The following is a 16,840-nucleotide window of genomic DNA, read 5'->3' on the forward strand; positions in this document are numbered from 1 at the left end:
TCGTGACAGAGTAAGCTGAGGCTGATTCCCCACTTGTTACAGTGTGTTATAGTACAGCTTAACCCTTGACACCTCTGTTGACAAACCAATGCTGCATTCTTCCTGCCAGAGGACCAAGATGACCTTGTTTATTTTTTGCAGGCAGTGGCAGACATTTGATGAGTGTATGCACTGAACAGGTTGTGTCCTTCACTTTCTGTTATCCCCTTTTAAATGAGTGATAAGTTGTAATATCGTTACATGTACCAATGGGATGTAGGCATTTAAGCTTTCAGTGGAAAAAGTTATTGACACTATGTCAGTTACTGGTGAGGACTGGGTCACACTGATATGGTATGGTTTTAAACAATATGCATTTTGATTTTGATGTTATTTATCTGCCTTATTTTCTATGTTCTAGCCTTATATTACTTTATATTAAACCTTGAATTTGCCTATTATATATACATTATTTATGTAATCTGTGTTTGTGTGTGTCCCATTGCCACAGGTGTACAGGCGCACACACTAGTCCACTAGGGGCTGTGAACACACACCAAAGTGCGGCCAGTTGTGAGTTCATTGCCTTGCTCAAGAGCACTTTAGCTGTGGATGTTCCTGCAGGTCCTGAGGAACGAACCGGCAGCCTTCTGCTACCAAGCCTGGTCCTCTAACCATTAGGCCACAACTGCCCACAGACATTTGTGAAAGAATGGGCCATTCTTAAGGGTTCACTGAATTCAAGCATGGTAGTGCTCCCACTGCAGCAATCACTTTGAGAAATTTCTTCCCTCCTAGATATTCCTAAGTCAACTTTGAGTTGACCTCTCCCTCTGGCAGCTTGGTATTAGCAGTTATCATCCAATACCTGGTTATGCTCAAAAATGTTACTTTTTTTTAATTATTATTGCTGATGAGTTTAATGGAGGGAAACTGGAGCAACACATGTTTTAAACATCTCACTATACAACATATACAATTTTTGACAAACATATTGTTTATCATACTTACATGTGTCTAATTAATTCTAATTAATCTTCTTGTCATATAAACTATCTTTAGGTGCGGCACAGTGGCGCAGCCACACAGCTCCAGGGACCTGGAGGTTGTGGGTTCTAGTCCCATTCCGGGTGACTGTCTGTGAGGAGGTTGCGGTGTCCCTGTGGGTTTCCTCCAGGTGCTCCGGTTTCCTCCCATGGTCCAAAAACACTCGCTGGTAGGTGGATTGACGACTCAAAAGTGTCCATAGGTGTAAGTAAATGTGTGTGTGTGTTTCACCCTGTGAAGGACTGGTGCCCCCTCCAGGGTGTGTTCCTGCCTTGCTCCCAGTGATTCCGGGTAGGCTCCGGACCCACCGTGACACTGAACTGGATAAGAGGTTACAGACAATGAATGAATGAATAAACTTTATGTGCAAAAATCTCAGCTGAGGAAAGGTTTGTAAAACTATGTGCTTAGACTTACTCTGTTTGTAACATTTTACTGTTTACTTGTAGTGTTTTAGATATAAACAAAAATATGTGTTAAAAAAAACTCTACTATCAAACAGAGAAAGAAAGATCAACCTTGCTGCCGAACGACCTATACCGTTAAATTGGATGTAATGATTGGAAACAGCTCTGTGAAAGGTGGGCAGTTTTGAATGTTAGGAACATACGTTAAAATATAGTGCTGGGATTTCTGTAGTAGGGCTTAATGGGCATAGGGTCATTGATATAGATATTAACTCTGTCAAAATGTCCACTTTCAAACATGCTTCAGAGAATTTACAAGGCACCACGTGTGAAGCTGAGGATGTAAAGATGTAGCCTTAATAACCATGAACTAGTGTGAAAGAGGAAAATAGTGCTAAGCCTTTGGTAAAGCCAGACATTCTCCTCCAAGTCAGAGGTTAAGAAAGCTGTCAGGATGTTAAATTCAGGGAACTGTGAAGGTGACTACCAGGTGCTAAAACAATTATATTAAGGGCCAGAGTCCTGTGACTTCTTGAAGACTCTACTAAGGACTAACACCCCCACACCATTCCCACAGCCTATGGCTTCCTCAATTAGCTGCTGTAGGTGGAACATTCCATCCTGAAGTCCATACTGACACTTAAAGGGATCATTCTCAGCTGTGTAGGTCCCTCAAACCCTCAACACCCCCAGCGGTGTGAGGCCACCCATATAAACCTTTGTACATACTGAACAATGGCTAAGCTACTGTTACCAATACAGTAGCTTCTGCATGCTTTGAACACATTTGATTTGTTGGAACATATGTGGATCTGTGAGTCTTAGCATTCCATAGCTGACTGAATTATGTTTTAAACCCCCATTCTCCCTTCCACTCTGCAAGTTGACTTGTCAATTTGACCTTTTGTAATAGAAATAGACAATATTACATACATGCAGCACAGAGAAAAAAAGTATCTCCAAAATTGGAACTGTGCAAAGGAACGCAAAAAAAACGTTCTTTACTTGAAATAATCCAAGTGTCCAAGCAATTTTGGAGCATTTCTATTGGTTAATGGGTACATAAAATTTTGACTAAGTGACCAATTCAGCTGCTGTTATATTTCCTCTTTCTTTCAAATTGACAATGGCCATTTTTTTTTTATGTTTTTAAGAATTCTTTTATATATACAGTGGGTCCTCGACTTACGACGTTGATCCATTCCTACGTCGCGTCGTAAACGGATTTTTGGTGTAAGCCATACGTACATATTGTACGTAAATAACATACTGTAAGCACTTATCCTATCCTAACACCTATCCTCCTCCGTCCCGAGCCGTTTAACCGTGTATTCTCCCGCTGCGCACACCCAACACGACGTTTGGTTACAACGTTTACGACGCAAAATCACTTAAGTCGAAACAAGGCTTTATACCGTAAATGGGAGATGAGTCGTAACCACGTACTCAGGACTGACGTAACCCGAGGAACTCCTGTATATCTTAATATAATCATATATAAGTTCTATGTAATTTATCAGGGTCAGATTATGATCTTCTGCTGCTTTTGGGCACTAATTTCAGTGTCATACAAAGTGCGCAAACGTAACACTTTGTATTACATGAACTGCCTTACTATTGATAAGTTTTGTCTTGTCCTGTTCATTGAGATCAGAGGAGTATCCTCAAGAGAGGGCACAAAAACCATCATTTACATGCAGACTGCACTGTTCTCCAGATTTAACGTGTGTACTGATAAGAACTTTTGGCTAGTTACGACTGTTAGACAAAGTCAGATGTGAGACAAAGATTGTCAGATTGTTAGACAAAGTCAGATGTGAATTTAAAGCATCACAGTCAACAACTGTAACACAGCTTTTGTACATAACTCATGAATGAATACTGAGAGTTAGCATTAAATAGTCTAAAAGTTGTGGCCGCTGTTCCATTTCTCAGTTTGTTTATTCCTGCAAAACCAAAATTTGTCTGTTGACTGGGATTCCTAAGGCCATTCCTTGTCTTTGGACCTCATTTCTGAGGAAACAGGACTGTTAAAAGATGACTAACAGTCATATGAGTTTCAAAGCTGCTTTTCCTCATCTTGACTGCAGTGTAGGGAGAACTAGAGCGGAACCTGATTTTGATATAATGTTGATTGCTCTTTATGGACATGATCTAGATCATTGAAATATTACAGAACTTTATTTTTTTTTAAAAGGCACACATTATTTAAGAAGTCTAAACCTTTCCTCACAACTGGCACCGTTGTGTAATATCTGCTGAGCTCCTTGATGTGTGATGAAGATCGCTAAGTATTTGACTTTGCCATTTGATTAGACAAATGGTCAACTGTCTCGTATGTAACTTAGCAACAGTGTGCCAAGGGAGTATACTGTCTTTATTGTACAATACATTTATATACATGTGACCGGATTGAGTCCTCAGGGATGTAAAGCAAATCTGAACCCCAGCTGTGCGGCACGAATTGTAGCAAGGAACTACAGCATTGTGCACATACTCCTGGTAATTCTCTCAGTGCTTTGAGAGCGTAAGGGTAAGGGTAAATCTCACACTGTTCTACGCTTAAGTACAAAGTAGAGTTCTGTTTGCTCAAATCTGTTGGTAAGTTTGACATGAAAGCTGTAGGTACATGTGGTTTGTAATAATGCGAATCATGAAACTTCAGTTCTCAGTGTATTTGCTAAGATATAACAGTTTGTTTTAATTAGAATTAAATTAGAACAATGTCTGCTCCATTTACAGCATTCATAGTTCAGGTTTTTGTATTCATGGTGCATATAGTTCTCTAAGCTGATTGTGTATAATGTTAGGTAAACAGCTATAGTGTCTGTTCAGGAATGCAAATCTTCTCATTCATTCATTCAACTTTTGTAAGCACTTCATCCTAATCAGGGTCATGATGTGCCCTACACATCAAATGTACATATACAGATGTAAGATAACCATAAACATATTTGAAAACTATTAATTATAGCTTATACATCAAATCTAACACTAACAAAGGCAGGAAATATGTTGATTAAGGTTGAGACGGTAGTACGGTGTCCACTAAATTAGACAACATAACTTTCATCAGAAGCTTAATGAAGCCACGCACCTGACCTGATTAAATAAAAGGATTGTAGGTAAAGAATATGCTGCTTATCCAATACAAAGACAATGGGCATGTCCTTAGCATGTCCTTGGGCTATTGCTTCATGTTGACCTGGTTTTCTACTGTTGTCCCTTCAGCTGGTGTCACAGTGACTTGTTTATGCGGCATTGTTTCCTTCGTTTTGTCCTTGGGGACGAAGATAACCCTGTGAAATTCTTCTGTCTGATTGAGAAGAGCAGCTATTACTGGTGCGGTGCATGGAGATCTGGGTGGCAGCAGGTGGTCCCTTCGTGAAGTGCTCACATATATCATAGCACCTTGCAAAGTCTGACACCCTTTCTGGACCCTGCAGGCTACTTTGGTTACAAGGCTTACTGAAGGTGTGTGTAAGCACAGTAATGTCTCGATGAAGACTAGGGCAACCATCAGAGCAGATATCTCTCTACTAAATGTAAGACATGAAAAGAAATCTCAATTTAAATATTTATTTTAGTTGTACACATATACATAGGTGTGTATATGTGTGTGTGTGTATGGAAAAGATGTACTATAACCTATAACTATAACACTGTAGAAAAGTGATGTTCTTAATGTATTAAATGATCAGTGGCAACCGTGATGACTTTACAATAACTACAAGCCCTTTCATTAAAAACAGTATATGTAGTGCGTAGTATATATTGCATACAGATCAATTTCTACTATGGAACTCTGAAAGCTGATCACAGTATAATTACTGTATGAGTGACTGAAGGTTGCAGCTTTGTGCTTTCTTAATTGAAACTTGAGACACCTCCTCCTCCTCTTACTCAGCTGTTTCCTGCCAGCTCCTCCTTTAATCAACACTAGAGTGCTGGAAGCAGCACACTGGGCACTTCCTTTCACACCCCTGCGGTCACTGTAATGAGTTGTTCCAGCAGACTTTCCGATCCTGACAGAATTTAAAGTGAAAACGGTAAGTTTATGATGTTTTTCTATTTATGTTCATGAATATAAGTTTCCTTCAGTGAGTATGGATGGTTAATTATGTGCATGTGATTTAGTAAACGATTGTCTGAATCTTGAAGCTGATGATGAATGAACATTCTTTCATCCGTATCACTATCGCATGCTCTCTCTCTCCCTCTCCATCTCTCCCTCTCTCCCTCACGCAGCCACACAGGTGGTAGAACATTGTGCTTAACCAGATATGGTAAGACATATGCATGGTTTAATATACGATTCAAAACGTTACAGTTCTACAGTCAAATATGTTTTCACAGAACAAAACCTTATATAACACCTTTTAATGTGGATTCTTTTTTATATTTGAACATTTCCACACAGCTATTCATCATCAAATCAGAACACTAACATTTTCCAATATTTCTAATTGAAATTTGAATACTCTAATTGAATATTCTAATTATTTTATTGAATAATTAACTTTGACAAAAATCGTTTCTGTTTTCTGATTATTTTATTATTATTTGATTATTATCATTATTGTTGTTGATATTAACAATTCTTACTTTGGTCTTTTTTGTAAGATAATGGTGGTGATAAGACATCGGTGTTAAACAGTTTGTTCATAGCAGGTAGATAAAATGCTGGTTATTCTGCCCAGCCACTGACTAAGGTAGCACAAGCTTAAACATGGATGGACCACTTACTGGTGAACTGTCGTCTCAGTCGCTGTGTAGCACACTCTTGATTCATTCTTTGGAAAACCTCATCAAGGTCAACAGAGCATTTTTGATCTGTGAGGTATGCTCTTAAAATAAAGGTGCTACAAAAGGTTTCTTTGATCAACGTCATAGAAGAACCACTTCTGGTTCCATTAATAACTGTGTTTGTTTAATAGAATGTTTTAAATGTTTAAAATCCATCACTCGATCTAAGGGTTCTTACAGATTTAAACATAAATAGCAAATGGTTCTAAATGAAACCAAAAGTGGTTCTTCTGTGTCACTGCTCAAAGAAACTTTTGACACGTGGTTATTTTGAAGAGTGTAACACTTCAGACTTACTTTAAAAAGACCTTTGGAACCTAGGAACACTTTCACATAAACACTCATACACTCACACAGACATCCATACCTTCACACACACACCCTCATACACTTACACTTTTACATACACACGCACCCACACACACACACTGATACACTCAAATAGACATCCATACATACACATTACACACTCACACACTCATACACTCACACACTCTCACACAGACATCCATACCTTCACACTCACACACTCACACACTTACACTTTCACACACACACACACACAGATACCCTCACATACACATCCATACCTTCACATTACACACACACAAACCCTCATACACACACTTACACTTTCACATACACACTCTGACACACACACTCACACCCTCATACACACACACGCAGACACACACACACACACACACACACTGATACCCTCACATAGACATCCATACCTTCACATTACACACTCACACCCTTATACACACACTTACACTTTCACATACCCAATCGCATGCATGCTGACAATCTCATGGTTTGTAATTAGGGACTCCTCCACAAGGGGGTGTTGCTGTGCTATTCATCAAAGACCATTTTTCCATTAATAAATGCTTTGATTTCTGACAAATTGATTTTAACAAAGCACTGTAAATAAATTATATGTTTTAAACAAGACAGTGCCAGAGTCTTAGATTAATTTACAGTCAGGATTAAAACATTCAACATTATCATCTCCTTTTCTGCATAATTCATATCACGGTCTTTGTGGCAACAGCACACGCGAAGAAGCCCAAGCATCTCTGGTCCCCTGTAGCTTCCACCAGCTCTTCCTGCGGATACCTATGTGAGCGTGAGTGTGAACTTTGAGATATCTCTAATGCAGCTGCACTTAATGATCTGGAATGTGACAGAGCAAGGCTTTAGCCACAAACCCTTGGTGCCAGGGGCCATGGTAATGGTCCAATTTTGTTTTTAGTTTATATTTAAGTCAGGTGCAGCTTCGGTTCAGTTTGTACTGTGTGATTCAACACATCTTGTATTTTCACATGGATGGTTCGTGAGATAAAGGCATGAATTAAGTAATTCTAAAAATATTTGTATGACAAACATTGTGTGTGTGCTATAAAATTAAAATAAATGTGTGCTTCTATAGATTTTTACATATAAATACACATATAAAGGCAAGGCTGTTCTAACACACTGTTTTTTGTTTGCTGTTGTCAGTATTTATATTCTGGATGATGATGTGATAAAATGCATTAGTAAATACTAAGTGATTGAATATGTTGTCACTGCTGGGACCTGAATGAGACCACACACTTTTATTCTCTGCTCTTTAGGGTGAAGCGGATAGTTGAATGATTGTGTCACACTGACAATGCAAATACTAAGACAAAGTTGACTTGCATGATAACTTTATTCTATCCAGCTACAGGTGAACAACTCATGGAGAGTCACAGAATACAGGCTTTGAGAGAGGTTCAAGTGAGAGCTTTACTCTTCATCATGTCCTTTCTGGAAGATGGGAAGAGGAAAAAAGATGATGTAAGTATTGTGCATACATCATTTATTTCAATAACTAGTTAGTAGTATGACATTATTAATTAAAGGAAGTCTTGTTATTGATTTAAAAGTATGGAAGTAGGTTCAATTTGTCATTTTTATGTACGTATTACCTCTTGTAGTAAAGTAGGGCTACAAAACTGCTTAAAATATAAGAAAGAATATATTTATCCTTTATTATATTATTCTAATTTATTATATTAGAATGCACTTATATAGCAATAAGTATATTGGGATGCTTCATTGAATAACTGCTGCCATTCCCTAGCTTCTGGAATGGAATTCCTCTTCCACTCACTCACCTTGGGGCCTATATCACGACTTTTTGCTCTCAGCTTGTTGACTTGAGACTCAGCAATATCAGCCCTCTCCTCCGCCTCTTCCAGCTCATGCTGCAGCTTACGGAACTTGGTCAAGTTGGAATTGGCCTGTTCCTCCTGTATTACAAAGAGTGCATATTTAGATTGAGAGAAAAGGGGAGAGGCCATACATCTGTAGTCTTAAAATGACTAAGTCTTAGTAATGAAACGTATTGAGTCTTTCGATGATTACTTACAGCTTCCTCTGTAGATCTTTTATAGGACTTCACTTTCAGCTGCAGTTTGTCGACCAGGTCCTGAAGACGGGCCAGATTCTTACGATCCTCCTCAGTCTGAGAAAAACAAGTGAAAAATAATGATATTGATAAGATACAGAGCAGCTTCACAGAGGAGATTATGTTTTTTCTACTGCAGCTGGATACTGCTGGGCTGTTGAGTCCAGTCCTGCTGAAGAAGGCTTGGTTTTTGGTTTGTTTTGCTTCATATTTAATGGCTAATTAAATTACCTAATTAAATGTAAATTTAATATACATCCTGTACACATCAGTCATCTATGTGGTCTGTTATAGCGCAGGCTATTTTAGGTGTATATAAATCATGTCAGATATTGTAACATTGTACACATATTTGTTTGGGTTGTTGTGGATAATACTGAGCGTATCATTTTAAAATCTTTAATAATTTGCCTCTGTTTTAGGGCCCTAACTGGTTTTATTTAAAATGTAATTAGTTTGTTTGTTTGTAATACCTGATAAGTTAGCTCCTTGATGCGTCTCTCATATTTACGAATGCCTTTCACAGAATCACTGGCCTTTCTTTGTTCGATCTCCACCTCATTTTCCAACTCTTTCACCTGCAATAAAAAAAATAGGTGAAGCCAAATCTATAATAATACTCTAGGTTTATGTATGTTTAAGTCATTCTAAAATGTTTGTGTATTTAAATTACTCACCCTGGCCTCCAGCTTCTGGACTTGTTTCTTGCCTCCCTTCATAGCGATTTGTTCAGCTTCATCCAGACGGTGCTGCAGGTCCTTGATGGTCTGCTCCATGTTCTTCTTCATCCGCTCCAGGTGAGCGCTGGTGTCCTGCTCCTTCTTCAGCTCCTCTGCCATCATGGCAGCATCTGTGATAGCTTTTTTGGCTTTCTCCTCAGCATTCCTGCATTCCTGGACAGCCTCCTCCACCTCAGTCTGAAGCTGAGCTGTGTCTCCCTCCAGCTTCTTCTTCTGGTTCAGCAGACTGGTGTTCTATATGAGAAAGGGTTTGTGTCTAAAAACTGAATGTGTGCATTTAGAATTCATTTCATTACATCAACAGCTTAAATTCACACATTACCTGGGAGTGTAAGAGCTGAACTCTCTCACTGACGTCCAGCAGTTCCTGCTCAGCCAGTTTGCGTCCTCTCTCAGTCTGCTCCACTAGTGATCTCAGTTCATCCAGTTCAGCCTGCAGCAGATTGTTCCGTCTCTCCACAATGGCAATGTTCTCTTTGAGATCATCATTTGCTCGGAGAGCATCGTCCAGCTGCAGCTGGGCATCCTAGAAGTTAAAACACAACATGTAGTTGTAAAACTGCACAATTTGTAATTACATTTCAGCAGTTCTGTTTCTCAGCATATTATGTTTTTTCAGAGCTTACCTTCATATGTCCGTGGAGAGCCTTGAGTTGCTTCTGTGCCTCTGAAGCCTGTCTGTTAGCCTGACTGAGTTGGATCTCCATTTCATTGAGGTCTCCCTCCATCTTCTTCTTTATCCTGAGGGCTTCATTCCTGCTGCGTGTCTCTGCCTCTAAAGAGCTTTGCAGGGTGTCCACCACTCTCTGATGGTTCCTCTTGGACTGCTCCATCTCCTCATCTTTCTCAGCCAGTTTACGCTCAATTTCAGCCTTCACCTGGCTGAACTCCAGCTGCGCCCGCAAGATCTTTCCTTCTTCATGCTCTAAGGAGGCCTGTTTGATTAAATAGAGTTATGCAATATAATATATTTAGAAATTAAGATTTTTTATTATTATTATTCTAGATGGAATTCAAATATAATTTATGTGGATGATGCTTATATCTGTATAAGGTACCTCAGCCTCTTCCAGAGCTGACTGAATTTCTGCCTTTTCCTGTTCCAGCTGTTTACGGATCTTCTCCAGCTCATGAATGCTCTTTCCAGTCTCTCCAATTTGCTCAGTGAGGTCAGAAATTTCCTCTGTTAGACAAAAAGTAAAGTTATTTCATGTTATAATGTTAGTGATGCAGGGGCTGAGTTGGGTACAAAAGGGCTGGACCCAGTGAGTAAGCTTCGCTGTTAGGTGTAGCTGGTTCCTGATTGGATCATAAATGGCCACAGCAGCCCTATTAGTTTGAGCTAGAATTTAAATAGCCAAAGATTACAGGAATCTTGTGGGTTGTGATTGCAGGTAGAAAGAGAGTGGGCCCTGTGTGAAGCTCTAATGGATTGAAATAGGATATTTTACATCTTATCCTGTCTATGATAGTTATTATTATATATTTACAGCAATATCCTTCACTTCTCAGAAATATGCCGTCCACAGTTTCCCCCCCGTTCCAATTCTTACGATAAACCCTAATCCCTTTCTTACAGTGTGCACTTTGATGACGTTGTTGTAGGTGAGGAAAATGGGCGCGCAGGGATCAAGTGTTCAAGGGGTCGGAGCTCAGAGCAGAAATGGGACACACTTCGCCGCGCGCACCTTCTTGTGTTTACTTCACTTTCAGTCGAGCTCCGCTTCACATTACAGTTTTACTGGAGCCTCGAAAAGAAATGCGCTGAAAGTTGTAAAGGTAATTTATGTAATTTATCAAAGTCTCTTCTTCGTATTTGGAAACGTTTCTGTGTCACACGAGCCTTTCACTTTCTGCTCTATATTAAAAAAAAACAAAGTCGTCACTTCTGTCCCCATAACGACACAAATACAAGGACACACCTGACCGTTACTGACTCTCTGACGAGTTTATCAAGTTACACCCGCGCAGTTTTTCTGTTTAACGTTAACTTTAGAAGAAAACAGGCCATTCGCTCATTAAATCCGGAACAGGGGAGAGACTGAATTAAAGCTCTCACATACAGCACGTTTTATCAGACAGACCTTAAAAAATATGAAATATATGCGAAGTATTTTAACATATCGCTAATGTCTGGATCCCAGCGATCATTTATCAAGTCTGTGTTACGTCTGTTTGATAAAATGTGGTGCTTGATTTTAGTAACGTTTAAAAAACACAGTTAAAAGGTAAACTCCTCAGTTTCTGTCATAATTCTGAGTTTTCTGGTGTAAACAAGTCGCTTTAATACAGGGCTTCAGTTTTGAAGTTTGGTATGAACAGAGAGTAACAGGCTTTCAATGATAATAAACTGCCAAGAAATGACAAAAATATAATTTTGTTATTTTTGCTTGGGGCCGAATGTTGAATGGAAAGGAATATGTCCAAAAGTCATTTGTTATTTATCTTGTTAAAGAGTATCTGTTTATGTATTAAATTTAAGCAGCATATTTGCATGGTTAAGCCAACCTGCCCCATGTGTCCTGTTTTTTTTGAAAACTCAAATATGGTCACCCTAATGTAACAAACATAGCTACCTTGGAGGTTCTTGTTCTCCCTTTTCATGGTCTCTAGATGATCCAGTGACTCTTCATAGGAGTTCTTCAGTTTAAACAGCTCAGTGCTTAGAGACCTAGCCTCCTTTTGAGCACTCTCCAACTCAGTCTGAGACTCTTCATATTTTTGCTTCCATTCAGCAAGGATCTGTATGATACAGAAGATTTAAAAGTAGTACTCGGATGTAGAGTACAAATTTAGTTAGTAGTTAGTGGATACAAGCAGTGTACAGTTTTATTCATTTACCGTGTGACATTTATGGGTTTTACAGACCCTTTACAGGCTCTGTTGAGGTAATGCATGACCACCACAAGAGGGAGACCTTTGTCTCAGTAACTGGCATGAGCCAACAGGGTACAGTTCTCTTTGGAATGTCCTTTATATATATATTTCATTATCACCTTGTCAAAGTTTCTTTGCTTCTTGTCCAGAGCAGCTGCAGCAGCATTGGATCGTTCCACATCAACCATAAGATCTTCAATCTCATTCTGGAGTCTGTGCTTGGTCTTCTCCAGAGAGGAGCATTTGGCATTGACAGCTTCCACAGCTTCCTCTGCATCTTGCAGACGCTGAGCAAGTTTCTTCCTGAAAGGCACGGCAATGTTGCATTCATTTAGTTTGTTTTTTAAATGTACATTGTTAAATCTTTTTCATTTAAGAAATCCTAAGGTATCAGTAAAGTAAATGGATTGCTGGTTTCTTACTTTGCATCCTCCAGCTCCTCTGTTCTCTGGATGGCGTCAGTTTCATACTTGGTCCTCCACTGAGCCACCTCAGTGTTGGCCTTGGAGAGACTGCGCTGCAGCTCACCCTTGGCCTCCTGCTCCTCCTCAAACTGCTCTCTCAACAAGTCAGCATCATGGCGAGCTGACTGCACTGCATGAGCCAGGGCATTCTTAGCCTGAAAGAGAGAGAAAACATCTTTTTTACTGCACATAGTCATGCTGTCTCTTACCATGGTAAACAGCTTGAAAGCACAGTTGCTAGAAATACCTTCACTTCTTCTTCAAGTTGCCTCTTGAGATCCTCAATCTGTTGAGTATAAGACTGTTTGCCTCTGGTAAGCTGAGAGACCAAAGAATCCTTTTCTTCCATCTGTCTTGAAAGTTCACCTTAAAACAGATTGTTGCCATTAGTATTTCTGTTTGTGCTAGAGTCTTACATCACCGTATTTACCGTATCTTAGTGCTTACCATTCTCAGTTTGGAGTTTAGCTTTTTGCATGCTGAAGTCGTTGATGGTGCGCTGTCCTTCCTCATATTTAGTCCTGTACTCACTCATCTGGTCCTCCAGGGTCCTGCACATTTTTTCCAGGTTTGTCTGTGGCAGAGAGTTAAAAATATTAATTCAACTGTAAAGGGCGGCACGGTGGCGCAGCAGGTAGTGTCGCAGTCACACAGCTCCAGGGGCCTGGAGGTTGTGGGTTCGATTCCCGCTCCGGGTGACTGTCTGTGAGGAGTTGGTGTGTTCTCCCCGTGTCCGCGTGGGTTTCCTCCGGGTGCAAAAACACACGTTGCAGGTGGATTGGCGACTCGAAAGTGTCCGTAGGTGTGTGTGAGTGAGTGTGTGTGTCTGTGTTGCCCTGTGAAGGACTGGCGTCCCCTCCTGGGTGTATTCCCGCCTTCCGCCCGATGATTCCAGGTGGTCTCTGGACCACCCGCGACCCTAGATTGGATAAGCGGTTACAGATAATGGATGGATGGATGGAATTCAACTGTAAAGACTAGAACAAGGTTGTATGAAAATAAAATGGCAAAGTACATACTTTTGACTTCACTATATGCTCCATGTTGGAAGATACATCATCCAACTCCAGTCTAAGTTCGCTCTTCTCCTTCTCAAGCTTTTGCTTCACACGCTGAAGGTTGTCAATCTGTTCTCCCAGGTCTGCTACACTGTCTGCATTTTTTTTCCTCAGTGTAGCAGCAGTGGCCTCGTGTTGCAGAGTGGCCTCTTCGAGGTCTCTGCGCAGTTTCTGGAACTCTGCCTCTCTCTTCTTGTTCATTTCAATCTGGGCAGCAGTGGCACCACCAGCTTCCTCCAGCCTCTCGCTGATCTCTTCCAGCTCTCTGGCCAGGTCTGCCCTCTGCTTCTCAACCTTGGCTCGGGCAGCTCTTTCAGCCTCCAGCTCTTCCTCAAGCTCCTCAATACGGGCCTAGAAGTAATGTCAAATAAAAACTTGAACAAAAGTTGCTTTTAAATTTGAATGCCGACCTAAAATATATGTAACATATTAATTATTGCACACGTGTAAAAATAATTAAAGATGTCTCAAACTCACCTGTAACTCCTTCAGTTTTTTCTGAAGTTGGATTCCCATTGCTTGCTCATCCTCAATCCTGCTGTTGAGTTGGTTGATTTCAAAATCTTTCCTATTTTTTAAATGAAAATGCATTATAGATTTTTTTTATATTTATGGTTATTACTGGATACTTGCATTTTATTTGTAAAATATATACTTTTTCAGTCTCTCCTCCAGCTGTTGCTTGTCATTTTCCAGGTCCATGACATTCTCTAGGGTCAGTTTTAAATCCCCTTCCAGCTTCCTTTTGACCCTTTCAAGGTCCATGCGGAGCTTCTTTTCCTGTTCCAGGGATCCTTCAAGCTGTAAAAGAAACAATGAAATGAAACCATCCGTGGTTCTGCAATTTTAAAAAGAATATTAGTTGATTAACCAGTCACTGACATCATCAACTTGCTGTTCCAACTTGGCTTTGGCTTTAGTCAGAGTGTTAACTTTGTCCTCCTCACTCTGGAGGTCATCTAATGTTTGCTGATGTGCCTCTTGGAGAGCCTTCTTCTCCTTAGTCAGCTTAGCAATGATTTCATCTAGTGCTGCCATCTCTTCTGTCAGGTTTTTAACCTGGGAATAGATACTGAATTAGATATTTATAACAGGACCCATGTTTAATAAACATGGTGGTTAGGACAGTAATGCAGACCTTATTCTCAGTGGCATGTTTCTCCTTCTCTACTTTGGCCAAGGTGAGCTCAAGATCATCGATGTCCTTCTTAAGCTCAGAGCATTCATCCTCAAGTTTTCTCTTCTTAGCAGTTAGCTCAGCATTCATCTCCTCTTCATCCTCCAGTCTCTCAGTCAGCTCTTTGCATTTTGCTTCAAGCTGAATCTTGTTTTTGATCAGACCTTCACAGCGTTCCTCAGCGTCACAAAGATTGTCTTGCTCCTGTTAAAGTATACACCATACATTAGCATGTTCAGTTTGATATCTGTACACGTATCCTGTTAGATATGACAGTAATAATTGTAAGCTCACAGCTTGGACTTGGAGTTGCAGGTCGTTTTTCTCTTGGAGCAGTGAGACCATTTTCTCTTCAAGCTCTTTTCTGCGTGCTTCAGATTTGGCGTAGGCTTCTTTTAGCTTCAAGAATTCCTCCTTCATGTTGGCCATCTCCTTCTCAGCCTCAGCAGACCTTAGAAGTGGCTTGATCTTGAAGTACAGCTTCATCCAGGGCCAGTTCTTGACACCCATGAAAGCACGGACATTCCACTGGATGACCAGCAAGGCATCTCTGAAATATCACACAGAAATACCGATAGCCTAATAATACTAATAATATTTTTAGAATTATTTAATAGCTAATAGTTATGAGGCAAACGGTCTAAACAACACATTACCTGCGCTCCACAATCTTCTGGAACTCAATTCTTGAGAGAAGACCACGAGACCGGGCCTGAATACTAGTGATGATGAGAGCAAGGCGGTCATCTCTCATCTCTTCAAGAGTGCCCAGGAGTCCAGCTTTGAAGAACACCTTTAGGGTTTAGGTCAAAGAAAAGAACTATAGTTTTTGCCTTTATTATTATCAAACAAAGCTAAGAACAAAAGCTCAAACAGATTTATGCAGATGTCACTCCCTCTTCATTAGTACCTTGGTGTGACCAAACTTGTACTGATTGTGATCTATGTCAAGGGAACCCAGCAGTTTTTCTGCTCCCTTCCTGCTGTCAATAAACTGCCCCTCTGGGATGGCTGAAGGATTCAAGATGCGATACCTGAAATATATCAAATATTACAAGTAAGCACTGTTGACATTGTCTTAAAAATTCAGTGTAGTTTCAGGTTCAGGTTCCCGCATCATATCCTGCTCTGCACGATTTCTGCTGCAACCTGCTGTTGAGATGTTGAGCTGACAGTTGATGCCAATATAGAGTTGACACTGTGCAAACAGCTGAATTGCCACTTCAGTGACCAGCTTCTTTAGCGTTCTCTTTTTGGAGATTGTGTGCGTTATTTGTATTGAACAAAAGAATAACCTAAATATACCTCTGTTTGAAGTCACCATACAGGATCCTGTTGGGGAATCCTTTTCTGCAGATTCTGATTCCTTCCAGCACACCGTTACAGCGCAGCTGGTGCATGACAAGAGGATTCTCCATGGCCCCGGGGGTCTTGGTCTCATTGGGGATGATGCAGCGCACAAAGTGGGGGTGAGTTGATCTCAGGTTGGTCATCAGCTTGTTTAGATTCTCCTAAAAATAAAGTATATACAGGACAATGTGTTTTTATAACTTGCTGCATAAATTAATACTTACATAAAATTAAAACATGGGAGCTAAATTTCCTATTGCTGGCAGAGTAAAGAGAAGACCTCAGTGTGTATCAGATCTTTTAGTGTTTTAAAACTTCATACTACAGCAAGTGTGAAGGTGGCATGCAAACACTACTTCTTATTGTCACTAATGTCATTTGTAATGTTTATACAGACACTTTCTTCATCTCACCCTGTGAAGTGCAGACACGGTCTGGAAAGAAGAGCCCTTTTTCTTCTTTTCCTTGCCTTTTCCGCCTTGATCTGTCAAGATC

General features: G+C 40.2%; 1 protein-coding gene across 1 annotated transcript in view; it reads right to left on the reverse strand.

Moving 5' to 3' along the window:
* Positions 1-7,923: 7,923 nt before the first annotated feature.
* LOC136708044 (uncharacterized) overlaps positions 7,924-16,840 on the reverse strand; it is a 35,287-nt gene continuing 26,370 nt past the window's right edge. The window contains exons 53-75 of the mRNA XM_066682306.1: positions 16,759-16,809; positions 16,301-16,506; positions 15,906-16,029; positions 15,652-15,788; positions 15,290-15,545; positions 14,957-15,199; positions 14,701-14,877; positions 14,474-14,619; positions 14,296-14,386; positions 13,780-14,169; positions 13,208-13,334; positions 13,008-13,126; positions 12,719-12,915; positions 12,416-12,599; positions 11,996-12,161; positions 10,478-10,602; positions 10,046-10,354; positions 9,742-9,945; positions 9,357-9,653; positions 9,153-9,257; positions 8,641-8,736; positions 8,387-8,521; positions 7,924-8,036 (exon numbers count right to left, since the gene is read on the reverse strand). Coding sequence (XP_066538403.1) covers positions 8,016-8,036; positions 8,387-8,521; positions 8,641-8,736; positions 9,153-9,257; positions 9,357-9,653; positions 9,742-9,945; positions 10,046-10,354; positions 10,478-10,602; positions 11,996-12,161; positions 12,416-12,599; positions 12,719-12,915; positions 13,008-13,126; positions 13,208-13,334; positions 13,780-14,169; positions 14,296-14,386; positions 14,474-14,619; positions 14,701-14,877; positions 14,957-15,199; positions 15,290-15,545; positions 15,652-15,788; positions 15,906-16,029; positions 16,301-16,506; positions 16,759-16,809 — 3,906 coding nt within the window. The 3' untranslated portion in view covers positions 7,924-8,015. The remainder of the gene's footprint in view (positions 8,037-8,386; positions 8,522-8,640; positions 8,737-9,152; positions 9,258-9,356; positions 9,654-9,741; positions 9,946-10,045; positions 10,355-10,477; positions 10,603-11,995; positions 12,162-12,415; positions 12,600-12,718; positions 12,916-13,007; positions 13,127-13,207; positions 13,335-13,779; positions 14,170-14,295; positions 14,387-14,473; positions 14,620-14,700; positions 14,878-14,956; positions 15,200-15,289; positions 15,546-15,651; positions 15,789-15,905; positions 16,030-16,300; positions 16,507-16,758; positions 16,810-16,840) is intronic.

Source organism: Hoplias malabaricus, chromosome 10, assembly GCF_029633855.1.
Source record: "Hoplias malabaricus isolate fHopMal1 chromosome 10, fHopMal1.hap1, whole genome shotgun sequence".
In the NCBI taxonomy this organism is placed as follows: domain Eukaryota; kingdom Metazoa; phylum Chordata; class Actinopteri; order Characiformes; family Erythrinidae; genus Hoplias; species Hoplias malabaricus.